Source organism: Onychostruthus taczanowskii, unplaced genomic scaffold (assembly GCF_017590055.1).
Source record: "Onychostruthus taczanowskii isolate IOZ18803 unplaced genomic scaffold, ASM1759005v1 scaffold74, whole genome shotgun sequence".
Lineage (NCBI taxonomy): Eukaryota > Metazoa > Chordata > Aves > Passeriformes > Passeridae > Onychostruthus > Onychostruthus taczanowskii.
The window spans coordinates 3,027,835-3,044,006 of NW_024505229.1; the positions used below are offsets into that span (position 1 = coordinate 3,027,835).

Sequence of the window (16,172 nt, forward strand, 5' to 3'; positions counted from 1 at the left end):
TTGGTGGCGAAGGAGATAAAGAAGGGCCCGGTGCTTGCTTTTCCCAGCTGCTTTTATTTCTCTCCGCGCGGGGACGGCGCCGGGGGGCTGCTCACACATCTGCTCCCCTCTCGAGCCCTGCTCTGGCTCCCCTCTCACCCCCAGACAGGGCTCAGGAGCTCAAATGCCCCAAACACTGCCCCAGCCTCAGAAACACCTGCACAGCTCCCAGGAGAGCGGGGTGATGTCTCCCAGCTACACTCACACCCCAGCTCGTGTCAGCATTGCCCAGGGCTGGAGCCTGAGGTGAGCAGCTGGATTGCTGCTGAAATCCTACACCTTTATTTAGTGAATACCAGTGAATATTTAGTGAATGTTTACCTCGAATATCAGTTCCCATTTCTGGCTTCTCCTGAGGGCTCTTGGCAGCAGACAGTCAGGAGTGAGACAGCAGGAGGATGGGGCATATTTGCACCAAATCAGGACTCCTCTGGGATCTGGCCTACCCTCTAAAGAAGCAGTGGCTCAATCAAAAGGCCTCTTTCAGTCTTTTCAGCACCAACAGAGGGGTGTTGGCAGCAGCCCAGAGCAGCACACAGCCAGAGGGGCTCTGAGGTGCCCAGTGAGGAGCAGCAGAGTCACCTGGGCCCCAGCAGTGCTGCCCTGGCCCTGCCTCCTGCCCTGCCCAGGCTCTGGGGCCAGGCTGATCTCTGCTTTCCAGGAGTGCTCATTGCTGCCAGTGTGCCCCTTTCAGGGCCCTCTGCCCTCCCCATCGAGGGCTTCTCTCTGTGCCAAGCAGCCACAGAGCTGCTGCTAGTTCCCAAATCCTGATGCAATCACTGCATGTGAGGATGTGCTGCAGCTTCACAGGATCCCAGAATGGGTCAGCTGGGAAGGGACCTCAGTGGCTCTGGTCCCACTTCCCTGCCCAGGCAGGGCCATCCCAGGACACAGGGCACAGGATGGCACCCAGGTGGCTCTGGAATGTCTCCATTGATGGAGGCTTTTAAGGGAGACAATTTCCCTTTGTCCAGCATCAACTGACACGTTGATGCTGGACAAATCCAACCACGAATTCAAGCACCTCCAGACTCCCATGCCTGGGAAGTGACTGTCCCTGATGGTCCTTGTGAGCAGACCACGACAGACACGGCACTGCCAACTCCTGCCAGTCCAGGATCACTGGGGGACCAGAATATCCCAGACTGGTTTGGGTGGGAAGGACTTAAAAAACATCTCATCCTCCTTGCCATGGCAGAGACACCTTCCACCATCCCAGGGGGCTCCAAGCCCCAGCCAGCCTGGCCTTGGACACTGCCAGGCGTCCAAGGGCAGCCTGTGCCAGGGTCTCAGCCCACTCCCAGTGCAGGATCCCAGTGCAGGATTCCCAGTTCAGGATTCCCAGGGCAGGATCCCAGTGCAGGATCCCAGGGCAGAATTCCCAGGGCAGGATCCCCGGGACAGGATTCCACTGCAGGATTCCCAGTTCAGGATTCCCAGTGCAGAATTCCCAGTGCAGGATCCCCAGGACAGGATTCCACTGCAGGATTCCCAGTTCAGGATTCCCAGGGCAGAATTCCCAGTGCAGGATCCCGGGGACAGGATTCCACTGCAGGATTCCCAGTTCAGGATTCCCAGGGCAGGATCCCCAGGGTAGGATCCCAGTGCAGGATTCCCAGGACAGGATCCCCAGGACGGGATCCCCAGGACAGGATTCCCATTGCAGGATTCCATTGCAGGATTCCCAGGGCAGGGTTCTCAGGACAGGATCCCCAGGGCAGGATTCCCGGGGCAGGATTCCCACTGCAGGATTCCCAGGGCAGGATCCCCAGGACAGGATCCCCAGGACGGGACTCCCAGGACAGGATCCCCAGGACGGGACTCCCAGGACAGGATCCCCAGGACGGGACTCCCAGGACAGGATCCCCAGGGCAGGATTCCCGGGACAGGATTCCCAGGGCAGGATTCTCAGGGCAGGATCCCAGCGCAGGATCCCCGGGACAGGATTCCCACTGCAGGATTCCCAGTGCAGGATTCCAGTTCAGGATTCCCACTGCAGGATTCCCAGGGCATGGTTCTCAGGACAGGATTCCAGTTGAGGATTCCCACTGCAGGATTCCCAGTGCAGGATTCCAGTTCAGGATTCCATTGCAGGATTCCCAGGGCATGGTTCTCAGGACAGGATCCCCAGGGCAGGATTCCCGGGACAGGATTCCCACTGCAGGATTCCCAGTGCAGGATTCCAGTTGAGGATTCCCACTGCAGGATTCCCAGCCCGGAGCTCCCGGACGCTCCCGGGATGGGGAGTGGGGCGGGGCCACCATTGCTGGGCGGGTCACAACAATGGCGTCACCGCGACGCCCCGCTGACGTCACGCCGCCAGCCCCGCCCCTCGCCATGGCGGCGCCCTGCGCGGAGATGGAGCCGGCGGCGCCTCCGGCCTCTCCCCCCGCTCCTCCTGCGGTCGCGCCGGGCTCGGCCGGGCTCGTGTGCGCGCAGGGCCGCAACCTGCGGGCCGTGCTGTGCCAGCGCTGCGGCTCCCGGGTGCTGCTGCCCGGCGCCGCCACCTTCGCCCGCCGTGAGGTACCGGGGGGTTCGGGGGGGGGCGGGCGGTGCCGGCCGGGCGGTGACGGCCCCGTGTCTCCGCAGCTCCTCCTGCCCGCCATGAGGAAGAAGGCGGCGGCGGCGGCGGCGGGAGGCGGCGGGGACGTGCTGCGGGAGCACTGGCTGGTGCGCGACATGTTCTCCTTCGAGAACGTGGGATTCACCCGCGACGTGGGCAACGTCAAGTTCCTGGTGTGCGCCGACTGCGAGGCGGGGCCCATCGGCTGGCACTGCCTCGACGACAAGGACAGCTTCTACGTGGCGCTGGAGCGCGTGGCCCACGAGTGACGCCGGCCCCGGGCTGGGAGCCGGCCCGGCCGCCGGGAGCCCCGCCAGCCCCGAGGCCGGGCAGCCCTGCGGAGCGACCGCGGCTGGTCACCCCAGAGCCCGACTGAGCACGGCCCGCCTGCCCCGCGGCCTGGCTGGCCACAGCTTGCCTGCTCCCCGGTGCGACTGACCCGCAGCTCCGCTGGTCACCCCCTTTCCCAGATCCACAGGCTGAACAGCGTCAGGAATTGCAGCCCTGGCACAGCCAGCTCCTCACCTGCACCCACGCGGGAAGAGTGTCGGTGGTGGGAGGGTCCCTGTACCGTGCAGGGACAGCTCACGCTGACATCTTTGCCTCGTAGCCCAGTCTGCCCCAGTCTGGCTGCTCTACCACTTCCCTGGTGGCTGCTGTTGCTCCAGGGGGCTGAGGTGTCTCTCGTGCTGGTGACACCATGTAAATGGGGACACTGGGACAGGACGCTGCACAGACAGCACTGCTGCACTGAATCGTGGCAGCTGAAACGGTCTGACCTGCAGCCACAGCAGTTCCAGGGCTTAAGGCTGAATCTTGATTTTCAGAAGGAATGTTCGCTGCCCCAAGCTCTTACATTTATGTTTTCCAAAACCTCATCCCACCTGACGTCTGTGGCACCTAAAGTGAGTGTAAGGCATTCCAGCTAACCTGTGCAGTCCTGTTAACTGAGTACCTGGGAGCAAAACACAGGTAGAATGTGCAGACAGCGTAAGCTGATAGAGCAGCAAACAAAGAAAATGTGCCAGACCACAGAGCTTTCAGGCAGCAAGAGTGAAGAGATTCCAGCCTGAAAAGCACCTGGATCACTGGACAGGCAATGCTGAAGCATGTCAGAACATATGTGTATGTGTTAAACAGTGATCTCAGGAAGGAATTTTCTTCTGTAAAAGCTGGTGGTGAGAATGATCTGGGATATTGTGACCAGTTTTGGTTTCTGCCTTTTAAAAGCTGGGCACAGAGCTAATTAAAGATGGAAGGAGGCTGCAGCAGCCGTGGTTCTCCCTGCATTTGTCACTGCTGGTAATCGTGGCCCAGCTCATTCTCCATTGCTGAGCCCTGTATGAATGAGTGACAGAAGAGCTCTCCAGGGATGCTTTGGGCTCCCTGGTGCTGTGCCTCTCTGTGGAACATCTCCCTGTCCTCTGCTCATAAGCACTCGGGTACTAACCCAGCTGTGAAGGCACAGCTGTCACCGTGCTGGGGTGATAGACTTGTTTGTGCCACCAAACTCAAGGTGGGGTGTAGGGTGCTGCCCCAAGGCTGTGGGAAGAACCTTTCTCTTGCCCCTCTAATGAAACAATTTTGCTGGCAGGGCTCTGTAGGGCAGGCACAGCCTCAGATGAGTCTCCCAGAAGAGGCATCCTCACAGCAGGAGGGGCAGAAACAAGTCCCTTCTTCCTGCAGTGCTTGAGCACCTGCACTTCTGTGATTTGGAGACACTGCCTCAGTGTGTGGCCTATTCTGGGGTGCTCTGTCAGGAACCTCTGCTGTGGGCAGTCAGGATTTGTCAGAGCAGGGAGAGAGGCAGAACTGTGGTCTGGGGGCTGAGTGCCTCGCTGGGGCAGGAGGCAAATCCTGTCCTGTGTCCTTGCTAAATGTGTCAGATGGATTTTGTCATGGAGACTGCTTCTTCCCTCCTGCCCTTCCTGTCTCTTAGCCCTAAGCCCAAGGACTGCACAGGTTCATCAAGGAGATGTGCCTCAAAGGACAAGAGAGCTTCACTTGGGTTCTGCACAGCATGGCAAAATGGTGGGATCACATCACTAATTTCACCTTTTCATTTGGATTGTTGTCTCTTAGGATATGTGTTCTGATCTGTAATACCCCAGTTACAGTCCATGTTACTTAAATATGCTGTAATACCCCAGTTACAATCCATGTTACTTAAATATGCTGCACTGCTCACACCTCATTTTGAAGGAGCCACTATGCAGAACAGACTGGAAATCAGTCGAGTAATGCTGAGTAAATGACCTCCAAGAAATGGTACCTGTGGATTCCTGAGTAGAGGGTGGCCCTGGGAGGATCTGGGAGTGGTGGCAGCTTTCCCAGTCAGTAGAACACCCCTGGAGAGATGGGAGAGCTCAGGTCCAAGCCTTCACGTTGGAATGGCAGCAGCTGAAATCCACCTCAGCACAGCCCTCAGAGTGCTGGGAGCTCCTGCTCCTCTTTGGTGGGAAAGGGGAGCTGAATCTTCCATGGATCCAGGTGTGCTTTCTGCTGGCTCTTAAATACTAAATAGGATCACATAGACTTGAAATGCTAAGAAGAAATGAACAGTGTGGTGGGGATTCTTGGGAAGAAGCTTTTGTACCATGAGATCTTGGGCATCATTCAGCCTCAGGTAGAGTCTTGGGTTCCTGTAGCTTGGAGAGCCATGAGAAGCACCCCTGCAGTGCTGGTGGCACGGGCAGAGACCTGGGGCAGGTGATGGAGCAGCTGTGCAGTCCAGCTCTCAGTCAGCACCTGGGCTAATTCATGTTCCCAGAGGTGACTGAGAATTTCAGGGAGGTGGGGAAAAGGCAGTGTCACTGTGTGGAATTTGAGCTCAGGCAGCTCCACTGTGCTGTTAGTGGAGCTTTGGGGGAGGAGTGCCCCAGTCAGCAGTCATGGCCTGGGGGAAGAGCTGCTGCTGCTCCACTGGACACATCCCCAGGGCTGGGATCTGCTGAAGGTGCACCGTTCCTGTGTCGATGAGAGCTAATAAAAATTCACATAGACTCACAAATACTTTCACTGCTTTTTATCCAGCATGCTGAAAAACTGTTTTCCAGTTGCCTGCAGTAACTCCTAGAAAATAAGGGTAGACAACTCTCAGGCATGGGAAGCACTTACACAGGGCCTGGGAAAGCTCATCTTGCAGCCCATCTTTCTCTGTCAACACCAAGACAGTGCAGAAACCCTTATTTCCACGTGTAGGTCACTTTAATTTGAAAATGGATTCTTCTATTTAATGTCTGCATAGATTTGACTCCTGAGACCATCCTGTGTTAAGATGTAGCAGTGCCTTGAGAGGGAACAGTAACAAATCTGCCTCCTTTGCTCCAGCCAATCCCTCCAGCAAGGTTCAAGGGGGCAAATAATAACAGTTTTGTCCAATTGCTTCCCGGTGTGGATTTGGCAGGATCTCTAGTGCCTGCATGCCTGGTTTGTATGGGTCAGGTGTTTATATGCCCTAAATGTGCTTAGGATGCTTAAAAGCAGACCTTGCTCCAGTCTGGCTCTGGTATTGGGATGGGTTCTCGGCCCAGAGCCGTGGTCTGGGTCTGGCTGGCATGGGCACCTCCTGTAGCTTCTCTCTGCTCCCATTCCCACCCAAACCTCCCACTGGAGCAGCTGCTGAACTCTTTGTATGTTCAATTTGCTAACTTAGGCTAAAGCTTCCTTTCTTGGCTGCTGGGTTGACACATGCAGCCTGTGAGACACTCCAGGGGCAATGGAGGAGGCCATCCCTCCTTTTGGCAGCTGCAGGCTGTGAGATCAGCTGAGCTGTCCTGAGGAACTGCCACAAGCCATGCCTTGCACAGAGGTCACAATCACACTCTTCCTTCCCTAAATGAGTTACATTTCACTGAATCAGGTAAGTGGTGCAATGGAGCAGGGGCTGGGATTCAAGGCTCCCTCTTTCCCAAGCTCTGCAAGTCAGCAAAAGGCCTGGTGCCTGGGCCTGCCAAGGCCTGAGGCCTCTCCTTCATTCCTCACCTCTTACTGAGGGAATCTGCAGCAGGACAGTGGTGACAGTGTGGACTTTGAAGCAGTAGCCAGGAGAACTTCGTTGTTTGCTCCCTGCTGTGTCCAAGGTCTCTCCCATGCAGCTAAGGCCTCCCAGAGGAGCCCAGCAGGGACGAAAGTGAGATCACTGCAGCACCTGCACAGTGTGTCTGTGGGACCTGCTGCCTGCAGGTGTGGAGGGGAGTGGCTCAGCAGAGTTCAGAGAAGAGCTGTGGCTGATGAAAGCAGGGCCAGCTTGGCCAGGGAGGTGTTGTAGTGGTCCCTGTCCTGCACAGCTCACCTTGCTGCATTCTCTGAACCTCTGTGTGAGCAGGGACAGCCCCATCAGCACAGGGAGTTCTGCAGGGAGGTGTTTGCGGGAACAGGGATTTCTGAAATGTGTTATGAATTTTCCTGAAGGTCATTTTATGTATCTGACCTTACACTCCCTGATAGGAACATAAGTAGGAGGAAAGGAAACAATTGAGACGAAATAGCTTCAGGGTCCTTGGACAACTGGTGCAGTGAAAGCGTCCCTACCTCCCACAGAGTCAGGTTAATACAGGCCAAGCTCCAGAATCAAAGAAACACTAAACCACCAAGTATTTTGCCAGAAACCCACCAAGTATTTTGAAGCTGGCTGGGGACGCAAAAGGAAACCACAGCAGATGAGTGGAACTGGCCATTAAAATGCAGAGAGAGCATGAGGGCTTTTATCAAAGCCAGCTTTGTTCTCTTTCAACCAACACTTTTATGCATTTCAGCGTAAATACTTGAGTGCTGAGTTGTGAGGCAGGTCCCTCTGGTGCAGCTTTGGTATGAGCACAACTGGGCCCCTCAGTGACAGAGAAGAGGGAGATGGCAGCCCAGCAGCCCAGGGGAGAGTTACTGGCCTGTGGGACTGGATGGGGGAGAGAAGCCAGTTTTCACAGGAGTGTGCTTTGGGGTGAGCACCCCAGCACCTGAAAATGACCCAGTCTTACACAAAGTGAAAATCGAGTGCTTGGCTCCCTTCGTGCAACCCCTGAGGAAGAGTGAGCAGGTTCCAGGGTTGCTGAGATAACATTTCCATCCTCTGAGAGGGGGAAGCAGCTCTGGAAAAAGTGTTTCTTGCATCTTTCATAAAACTGAATCAAGTGTGGCACAGTCCATCCCAGTGGTTGCTGCAGTTTGGCTTTTGAAGTGCTGCACATCGAACTTCGGGAGAGCTGCAGGGTGGCAGCACCTGGGGGGAGGATCTGTCCTTGAGCATCCCAGGGCCATTTCTGGGGGCTTAAGACATGAACTAGTCAGGTACAGCTTCTGCCTGGAGAGAACCGTGCCAAGGAGGGAAGGGTGCCTGCCTCTCAGTGTGGGCTGAGCTGGGCGGGACAGCCCGGGGCAGGTTTGGAGCCCACAAATGCAGCTGGACAGAAGTGCAGAGCCCAGAAATGCAGTGGGGCATGTGCTGCCAACAGCAGCCGCACAGGAGGGCGAAGCAGAGAGCCAGAGCCGCGTGTTTCCAGCAGCCCCGGCTGTGTGCGGCAGGACAGGGCAGAGCTGCCGGCGGGTCTGTCCTTCACGAGTCTTTCAGGGTAATTTGAGTGTTGATGGGATCCGAGTGTCCCTGGGGCGAGAGCTGCGCTGGGAGGATTCCCTCGTGGGTGTGTTTGTCCCCGCCTCTCCTCGCTGGGGAAGCAGCAGGGAGCGTGTGTATGCTCAGCTGGGCTTCTGCTCCCCCTTTCATGTTCCTTATCTTCCAGGAGGCTCTCAGTTCCCTGCGGGAAGGCTGACAGTTGTTGTAATCGCTGTGCGTGCACAGGCAGAGCGCTCCATCTGCTTGCTGCCCGGAGTACCCTGTGCCATTGTTCCAGCCCAGCTGGAAGAGATGCCCTGAGAGCAAAGGAAAATGAGCAAAGCCGTGTCAGCACAGGTATCCTTCCCCTCCTGAAGCAGCTGGCTCTTCACGCTGCCTGGAATGCTGTGAACAGCCGTCTCTCTCCATGGCAAACAGCCAGAACACAGCTTGTTGCAGAATCTCTGGGTTATTTGGAATATCTGGCAGTGGAACATGAGGACATGGCTTCAAGAACTTGTTGCCTCGTGCTTTCCTCTTCTCTTGGAGGACTTGGTTCTCTCTGCCAGGCCATGGCAAGTCCAAGTGCTGGCACCAAAAAAGGCAAATAGAACCCAACTGCCAAAGAGAAAAAGTGCTTGGAGAAAGGAGCAGCTTCGGGCTCCAGAGGGGGGATCTCCCTTGATGAGGAACACCAAAGTGTGAGGGCTGAAGCTGTGCATCAGCAGTGATCTGGGGGCTCTGTGCCCTCGTCAGTTCAATCCCTGCTGCAGCCTCAGGTGTCCCAGCCTGGCTCTGGTGCCAGCGCTCCACGGGCCCTCATGATGCCAGCACTGCTCGGGGGATCTGGATCCATCCCTTTCCTCAAGGCCCCTGCTAGGAAATGGGGATTTCTGTTGGAAACCCAGTGTGCTGGCACCAAAAGGGAATGTTTTGTGTGTAGCTGGATGATACTCAAGACACAGCTCCTGATTTTGGGAGAGGTGATGCCACAGTGCTCAGTGCCGCACAAACTCAGGGAAGCGCAACATAAAGTGCAGTTTACTGGGACCCTCTGGCTCACTCCTTGGCACCCCCTCCCTGCTTTCACAGACAACTAGTTTGTGCTGCTGATCCAGCTAAACTGATGTGAAACTGATCTTGGCACAGAGACCAGTGAAAAGAGGCTGTTGCCAGGTGCAGCTGCGCCACAAGGCCAGTGCAGAACGGGGTGCACTGGTTGTAGTGCAGTGCACCTGCAGAGCACCTCTGCCTTGTCCATGCATCCCTGTGCAGGTCACTGCACCACCTGGAGCTCTCCAGCCACGTCAGTGCCTACAGTGCTTCAGCTCCTCAGGGCTAATGGGGGCATGAATGCTCAGCTCTGTCCTGGTGCCCTGCTCTAATCCATGGGTATCACCATGAATTCCTAGAGGGTCTCAAATCTGAGACAGTGGGCTGAGGAATTTCTGTTCCTACCTGCTTTACTGCTCAGCAATCCACAGGATTCTCAGTACAGCCACCCTGTTGCACTTTGGGTAGCAAGAACCAACTCAAATCTGTGACACTTCCCCCAGCCTCTGCTGCCTGGCCATCACAATTGGAGGAGTCTGGACTGTGGATGTGTTGTGGTTTAACCCCAGCTGGCAGCTAAGCACCAACACAGCTCCTCATTTCTCCCCCACACTGTAATGACAGAAGTGGAAGGTGAAAGTGAGAAAACTGGTGGGTTGACATGAAGACAGTTAAACAATGAAAAATATTTTTTTTAAATGTAAGGGGAGAAAACCAACAAAGAGAAGAAAACAGAAACCAAGAAAAACAAGTGATACAATAAAGCAATTGATCATCACTAACTCCTCTAAGCCTGGCCAGACCCCACCATCCCCCTACCCTCTTGTATCAGGGCTGAGCATGGCATCACATGGTCTGGGATATTTCTGTAGTCAGTGGGGGACAGCTGTCTTGGCTGTGTCCCCCCAGCTCCTTGTGCAACCCTGGCCCAGTGCTGGTGGTCAGGGTGAGGGGCAGAACAGCTCCTGACTCAGCAGGACCTAAATCATCCCTGTGGGATCAGTGCTGTTCTCAGCACAGATCCCAAACAGCACCACAAGGTGCTGTGGAGTGCTGTAACTCTGCCCCAGCCCAAAGCCCTACAGGATGTGACCTGTTTACCACACTCACTCACTGCACCTCTGCCAGGTTCCATGGTCAGAAGGACCCCTCAACGCAGTGGGTACAGATGAGAATGTCCCAACTCTGGGAATAGGAATGAGCTGGGCCCTGGTGCTGCTGCCTGAGCAGCAGGAAGGGGAAGCTGCACAGCAGGACAGAGCTGGCTGAATGAGTGATTTTGGTTACCCACACTAAAAGAATCACAAAATGGTTTGGGTTGGAAAGGACCTTAAAACTCATCTTGTTTCCATCCCTGCCATGGCAGGGACACTTTCCACTATCCAAGGCTGCTCCAAGGCCTGTCCAGCCTGACCTGAGACACTTCCAGGGATGGGGCAGCCACAGCTGCTCTGGACATCCTGTGCCAGGGCCTTCCCACCTTCACAGAAGGAATTTCTCCGCAGTATCCCACCCACCCCTGCCCTCTGGCAGTGGGAAGCCATTTCCCTTCATTGTGGCACTCCAGCCCTTGTGCAAAGTCCCTCTCCAGCTCTCCTGGAGCCCTTTTAGGCACTGGAAGGAACTCTGAGGTCTCCCTGGAGCCTTCTCTTCTCCAGGTGAATACATCCTCAAAAAAGTCAATTAATTGCCCTAAAAGAGAGACCAATTCCTCTAGCAGGGCAAGACAAGACACGTTTTCAGTGTCTAAACTAAAAGTTAGTGTGGAGAAGACAAAATTTGTAGGTTAGGGACAGTTTACTCCAAGGTAACAAACTGAACCTGGTACAGGATCAGGTACCAAAGTCTGGGATCATTTGAGACAGGGGCACTATCCAGCACAGACACAGCACCCCAAAAGAGAGAGGTCACGGCCCAATCGGTGAGTTCCTCAGGAGGGCTTTGAATGCTAAATTTAAAAAACCCTATACTTGCTAGAGAAGCTGTTTCAGCTTTGACAAATGGCAGGTGGAGGTTTGGTACCACAGAGCAGCAGGGAAAGGCAGGAAAGCAGCACTGAAAGAGTCTGGGCTGAAGCAATATTTAAAGTGAGCAGGGATGGGTGCAGCCCCTGCAATGTGGGCTTGCAGAGAACAAAAACATAGGGCAGGTAGTGAAGTCCAGGCTTGCAGGAGCAGGATCAAAACAGTTGGATGAACAAATAATCTAAGATTTAAAAGCAGAGAATGTATTTAAGGTCATTAAACCAGGCTCTTATTTAAGGATTACTTCCAAGAAGCCAGGCTAATAGCATGGTGAGGTTACAAAGTCAAGTGATCAAGGGAGAGAATGCTGATATTAATCTTGCTCATGAAATGTTAATCTGTGAGCAGACACTGCTGCATGGAAAGAACCTCACAAACAAAAACAGAGCCCAGCCCTTTGGGGTTCCACTCTGGCAACTCAGGCACATCCTGCCACTTAATTGGACACTCCCTGCGGGGGCAGGATCAGGTACAAACAGGGTTTAACCATATAATTAGAGCTACGCCTACTGCACACGGTCAGGGTTCTGGAGGCCTTCCCTACAAACCACTCTGGCTATGCCTTCTGCCTTGTAGTTCCTGTATTTAAGGATTCCCAGCCCATCTGGATCAGGACTATTTAGAACAGGAATGAATTCAGTGCTGTCTAGTTATGAATAGTTTTCAGCATTAAATGAAAGATTTGTCTTGGCACCCAGCCAACATTCCCAAAACCCGTATGGAGAATCCATGTCCTCCCATCAAGGTTAGGCCTGAGGTCAGTGGATTAAGCATTCTCCCCGAATTGTTGCTCTGTTTGTTGCAGTGCAGCGCTTGAGATAAAATGTGCAGATCTGTGATGAGATAGAAGGTTGTTGTGGTTTAGAAATTATATTCCCCAATTCAGTGTCTCCACTAAGACTCCCCCAAACCAGATGCCTCTCACTGCCCCCCTTCCCCTCCACCTTCCTGCTCTGGGGAGGGGATGGGATTGAGAATTGGAGGCACAAAAGGTGCAAATCATGTGTTGAGATAAGAACAATTTACTGGAAACAGCTATGAGATAAGAAAACGACCAGTAATAGCAACAATATTAATTACACAAGGTATAAGGCATTATTTTTTTACATGGAGAACGACAATACCCAACAGCTCTTCTGGACCACACCCCGTTTTCCCCACCAAAAGGGAATGTCGTTCTCCCCCAGGAAGGGAGAGTCCCTCACTGCCACCTTCCCACCCTGGCAGTGAAGTGCATGGTATGGAATAACAACCTGGACCCACCCACATGGCTCCAGGCTCTGCCCCTCATGGCTGCTGGGAAAAAATTTCACCCTGTCCTGGCTGACACCAGGGCAAACGTGCAGGTCTGTGCGAGGAGATGAACATCCTGCTCTGCAGCCAAAGCCCAGCGATGTGCACTGGGCTGTTGGTTCTCCCTGGTGCATCCCAGGAGCACCTCCACCTGCACATCCCTGTCCTTCCCAGGGCCCTGCCCACACTGCCCTGAGGCACACCAGAGGATCCCTCCCCACCCACCTGGGTTATGCAGTTCTCCTTACGAGAAAGTGAAATCCATGTTAAGGAACTGGCTGCTGGGCTGTGTTCCTTCCTGCTGCTGGAGCATGACACATCCCTTCACCAGCTCCCAGCTGATGTCCATGACCAGCTCCAGGTCCTGCCATCTAAAATTTAAAATCATTAATAAAGTCAAATATACTAGAGACAGAAAGGGTCTTTCAGAGCCAGATAACAAGCCCTGTCACTGAGGAGCAGGGTCCCCACACTGCTGAGGTATCCCCTGATCCAGCCTGCGATGGGCTGGTGTAAGGCTGGTGGCTGTGGGATACAGCTTAAACCAGAGCAGAAAAACTCACAAACTCACTGCCAGTCCCCCCTTCCCCAGCTGCCATACTCCTGTGTAGGAATTGTCCAGCCATGCATCTGGGCTGGGTTCTTTGGCCTCCACAAAGGAGGCACTTGGAAGGGAGTGTCTCTCCCTGCTGATCCAGAGTGGCCCTACACTTCTGGAAGGAGCCAGGTCTAAAAGCAGAGTGCATACACAGGACTGAGGATGGATGTGTGAAACAGGATGGATTTGCACTTGGAGAGGAGGAGATGAACCTGAGCTCTGAAACAATGGAGCTGTGGTGAAGCACTGTCCCCTGAGTGGTGCAATTTGATGGCTTCACTCTCACCATACAGGTGCCCTCAGCAATCCCCACACCTGGATGGGTGTCCTGTGAGCTGGGGATGAGGAGGAGCCAGTCCTCAGACAATACCTGGCTGAAATGCAGACAGCAGGCTGCCCTTGTCCATCTGAGTGCTGGGAAATGTGCATGGAAATCCCAGGTCATCCCAGGCACTCAGAGCAGGCAGGTACAGGATTAAGGCTGTCGTGTTTTTGGGAATTCAGTGATAGAAGTGAATGTGCACACATTATTTATCCAATTCTTCTGAGAAAGAACAGAAAGCTGTAGAGTTGTATATTCAAAGAAGCTGCTGGAGAAGCCCCGGGCCCACAGTGCAGCTGCAGAGACTGTATCACAGATACACAGCTAATCCAGAATTTTTGGAAGGTGTCATATTCAGAGAACACATAGGTTGCAGCCAAAGTCTGTGCCTGGAGCCATGATAGCATTACCAGGCACAGGGAAATCCTGGGGAAACAAAAAACTTCTGCTGTTCACAGAACTGGTCTCCAGCAAGAAAAAAGAATGTGTTCAAGAAACTCTCAATAGCCCCTTGGATTTGTCATGACCATTTAGTCAAACTAAATCAAAAGCATTTCAAGTCCCAAGGAATGTTTTTTGGGTGTGCAGCAGCACCAGCTTCTGTAGGACTAGGGGACTTCTTAATAGTGCAGCAGCTGTGGGAGGGCACACTGAGGGAAACTGAGGCACACTCAGCTCCAAGTGCCAAACGTGTGGAATCACTGCCGTGACGTCCTTTTTGCAGAATTACAGAATCATTGAGTTGGAAAAGACCTCAAAGACCATCAAGTCCAAGTTGTGACCAACCCCACCTTGTCAACCAGCCCAGAGCACTGAGTGCCACGTCCAGTCCTTCCTTGGACTTGGACTTCCTTGGACACTTCCAGGGACGGGGACTCCAAACCTCCCTGAGAAGCCCCTTACGGTGTTTAATCACCCTTTCAGAGAGGAAAATCCTTCCTGATGTCCAGCCTGAACCTGCCCTTGATGCCACATGAGACACCCAACACAGCCTGGGGAGTGGGGCTGGGGCAATGCCAGCACAGGTTGCAGGTGCCCAAGTCAGAGCAGGTACTGAATACAGGAATTAACTGTGTCAAAACCTCAGCTGAAACTGGACCCTTTAACACCACAGCCCAGCCCAATCTCTGATTTCATCAGCTAAGCCAAAAAGAATGCTCACTGCATTCAGAGCAATACCACCTGAATTTTCTGCTTTGGCAAGGGGTCTGGCCCATCTCATGCTGTGGTGCTGAAATGTTTCTAAGAGAATAAAATGGATTAAATAAAATTCTCTCTGAGTGAGTGACTCTGTACCATTGGCAGTCCAGCCCCTGCCCCACTGCTCAACTGCAGTGGCAGAGCTGAAGGACAGTTGGAGCAGTGTGAGTGTTATTTCAGGTTAAAGCATTTGAAAAGCATAAATCAAATCTTTAAAGTCTTATAATTAGTTTAAAAATAATGATTTTTTTTAAATCAGCGTGAGCACTTATTTTCCATACATTGTGCAGTTTAGATTAAACATTGCTTATAAGTTTAAGACTTCCTTAGTAATTTGGAACAATAGAACCAAACATATTTCTTTGAATGAGCAGATGAAATTCTCACAGTGTAGCTGGTGTCTAAAATGAGAGGCTTTGAGAAGGAAAAAAGAGAACACTGAAATATTTGTAATACAATAGCAACATGTGGAAGAATTAAATCTAATTTGACATATTTTCTCTTTAACCTACAGGAAAAATATTCCCAAATCTGGGCTTGCACAGGTCCCACTAGACATGTAGTGCTGGTATATTTTCCAACTGAGAAAACCACAACAGATAATTAAAAAAAAAAGAGATTTTTTTTCTTAAATAAAAAAGAACAAAAACAAACTAAAATATTGTATCTATTTATCTCTTTCATCCTCCAATACCTCATGCCCACTGCAGGTGGGATCCTGGGATCCATCCTAGCTGATCATGAACACCAACAGCTACAAGGGTTTTCAGGGGCAGAGAGTGACAGGACTAGGGGATGGTTTTAAACTAAAAGAAGAGAGATTTAGACTCAGTGTTGGGGAGAAATTCCTCCCTGTGAGGGTGGGCAGGCCCTGGCACAGGTGGCCCAGAGCAGCTGGGGCTGCCCCTGGATCCCTGGAAGGGTCCAAGGCCAGGCTGGACAGAACTTGGAGCAGCCTGGGACAGTGAAGGTGTCCCTGCCCAAGGCAGGGGGTGGAACGAGAGGGGCTTTGAGGTCACTTCCACCCAAACCATTCCGTGGTTCTGTCATTTCAGTTCTTCCTGTGTCATACTACCAGGACTATCCTGGTCTTCTTTACCAAACAACTTCACTAGGGAGATGGTCACAGCTAAAAGCACTTTGCAGCCAAGGTCATGCCTCAGTGAGGTTAGGCCAAGCAATTACGATAAAACAAATGAGAAAAAAAGAACAGGAACAGAAGTTCTTTCAGGTCTCTTGGAACACAGGTTGGGAGTTATTAGAAACTTAATATTGACTGGATTCTTCAAATATATACCAGCTGGAAAGCACTAAGCAAAGACTCTGGGCTTGCTGAGGATCAAAACAGGAAAGACTCATATTTAAAAAAACCATCGCACACCTTGGTGCATGTTTTCCCTTGGTGTACATCACCCAGCTCACAGGTACTCTCACTTGTGTGATCACTCCCCACTCTGGTGTGGGGATGGCCATGATGCCTTGAGAGGCTACCCAGAACAGAGCTAGGCAGTGTTAAAGGAATAAAGTAAGTA

At 53.0% G+C, this 16,172-nt stretch overlaps 1 protein-coding gene across 1 annotated transcript; it reads left to right on the forward strand.

The window, feature by feature from the left end:
• The first annotated feature begins 2,360 nt into the window (after positions 1-2,360).
• Positions 2,361-3,870, forward strand: RABIF (RAB interacting factor). The gene is made up of 2 exons (XM_041422587.1): positions 2,361-2,562; positions 2,629-3,870. Exons 1-2 carry the CDS (start codon positions 2,377-2,379, stop codon positions 2,869-2,871), a joined length of 429 nt encoding a protein of 142 aa, XP_041278521.1. The 5' UTR covers positions 2,361-2,376; the 3' UTR covers positions 2,872-3,870.
• The last annotated feature ends 12,302 nt before the right edge of the window (positions 3,871-16,172 follow it).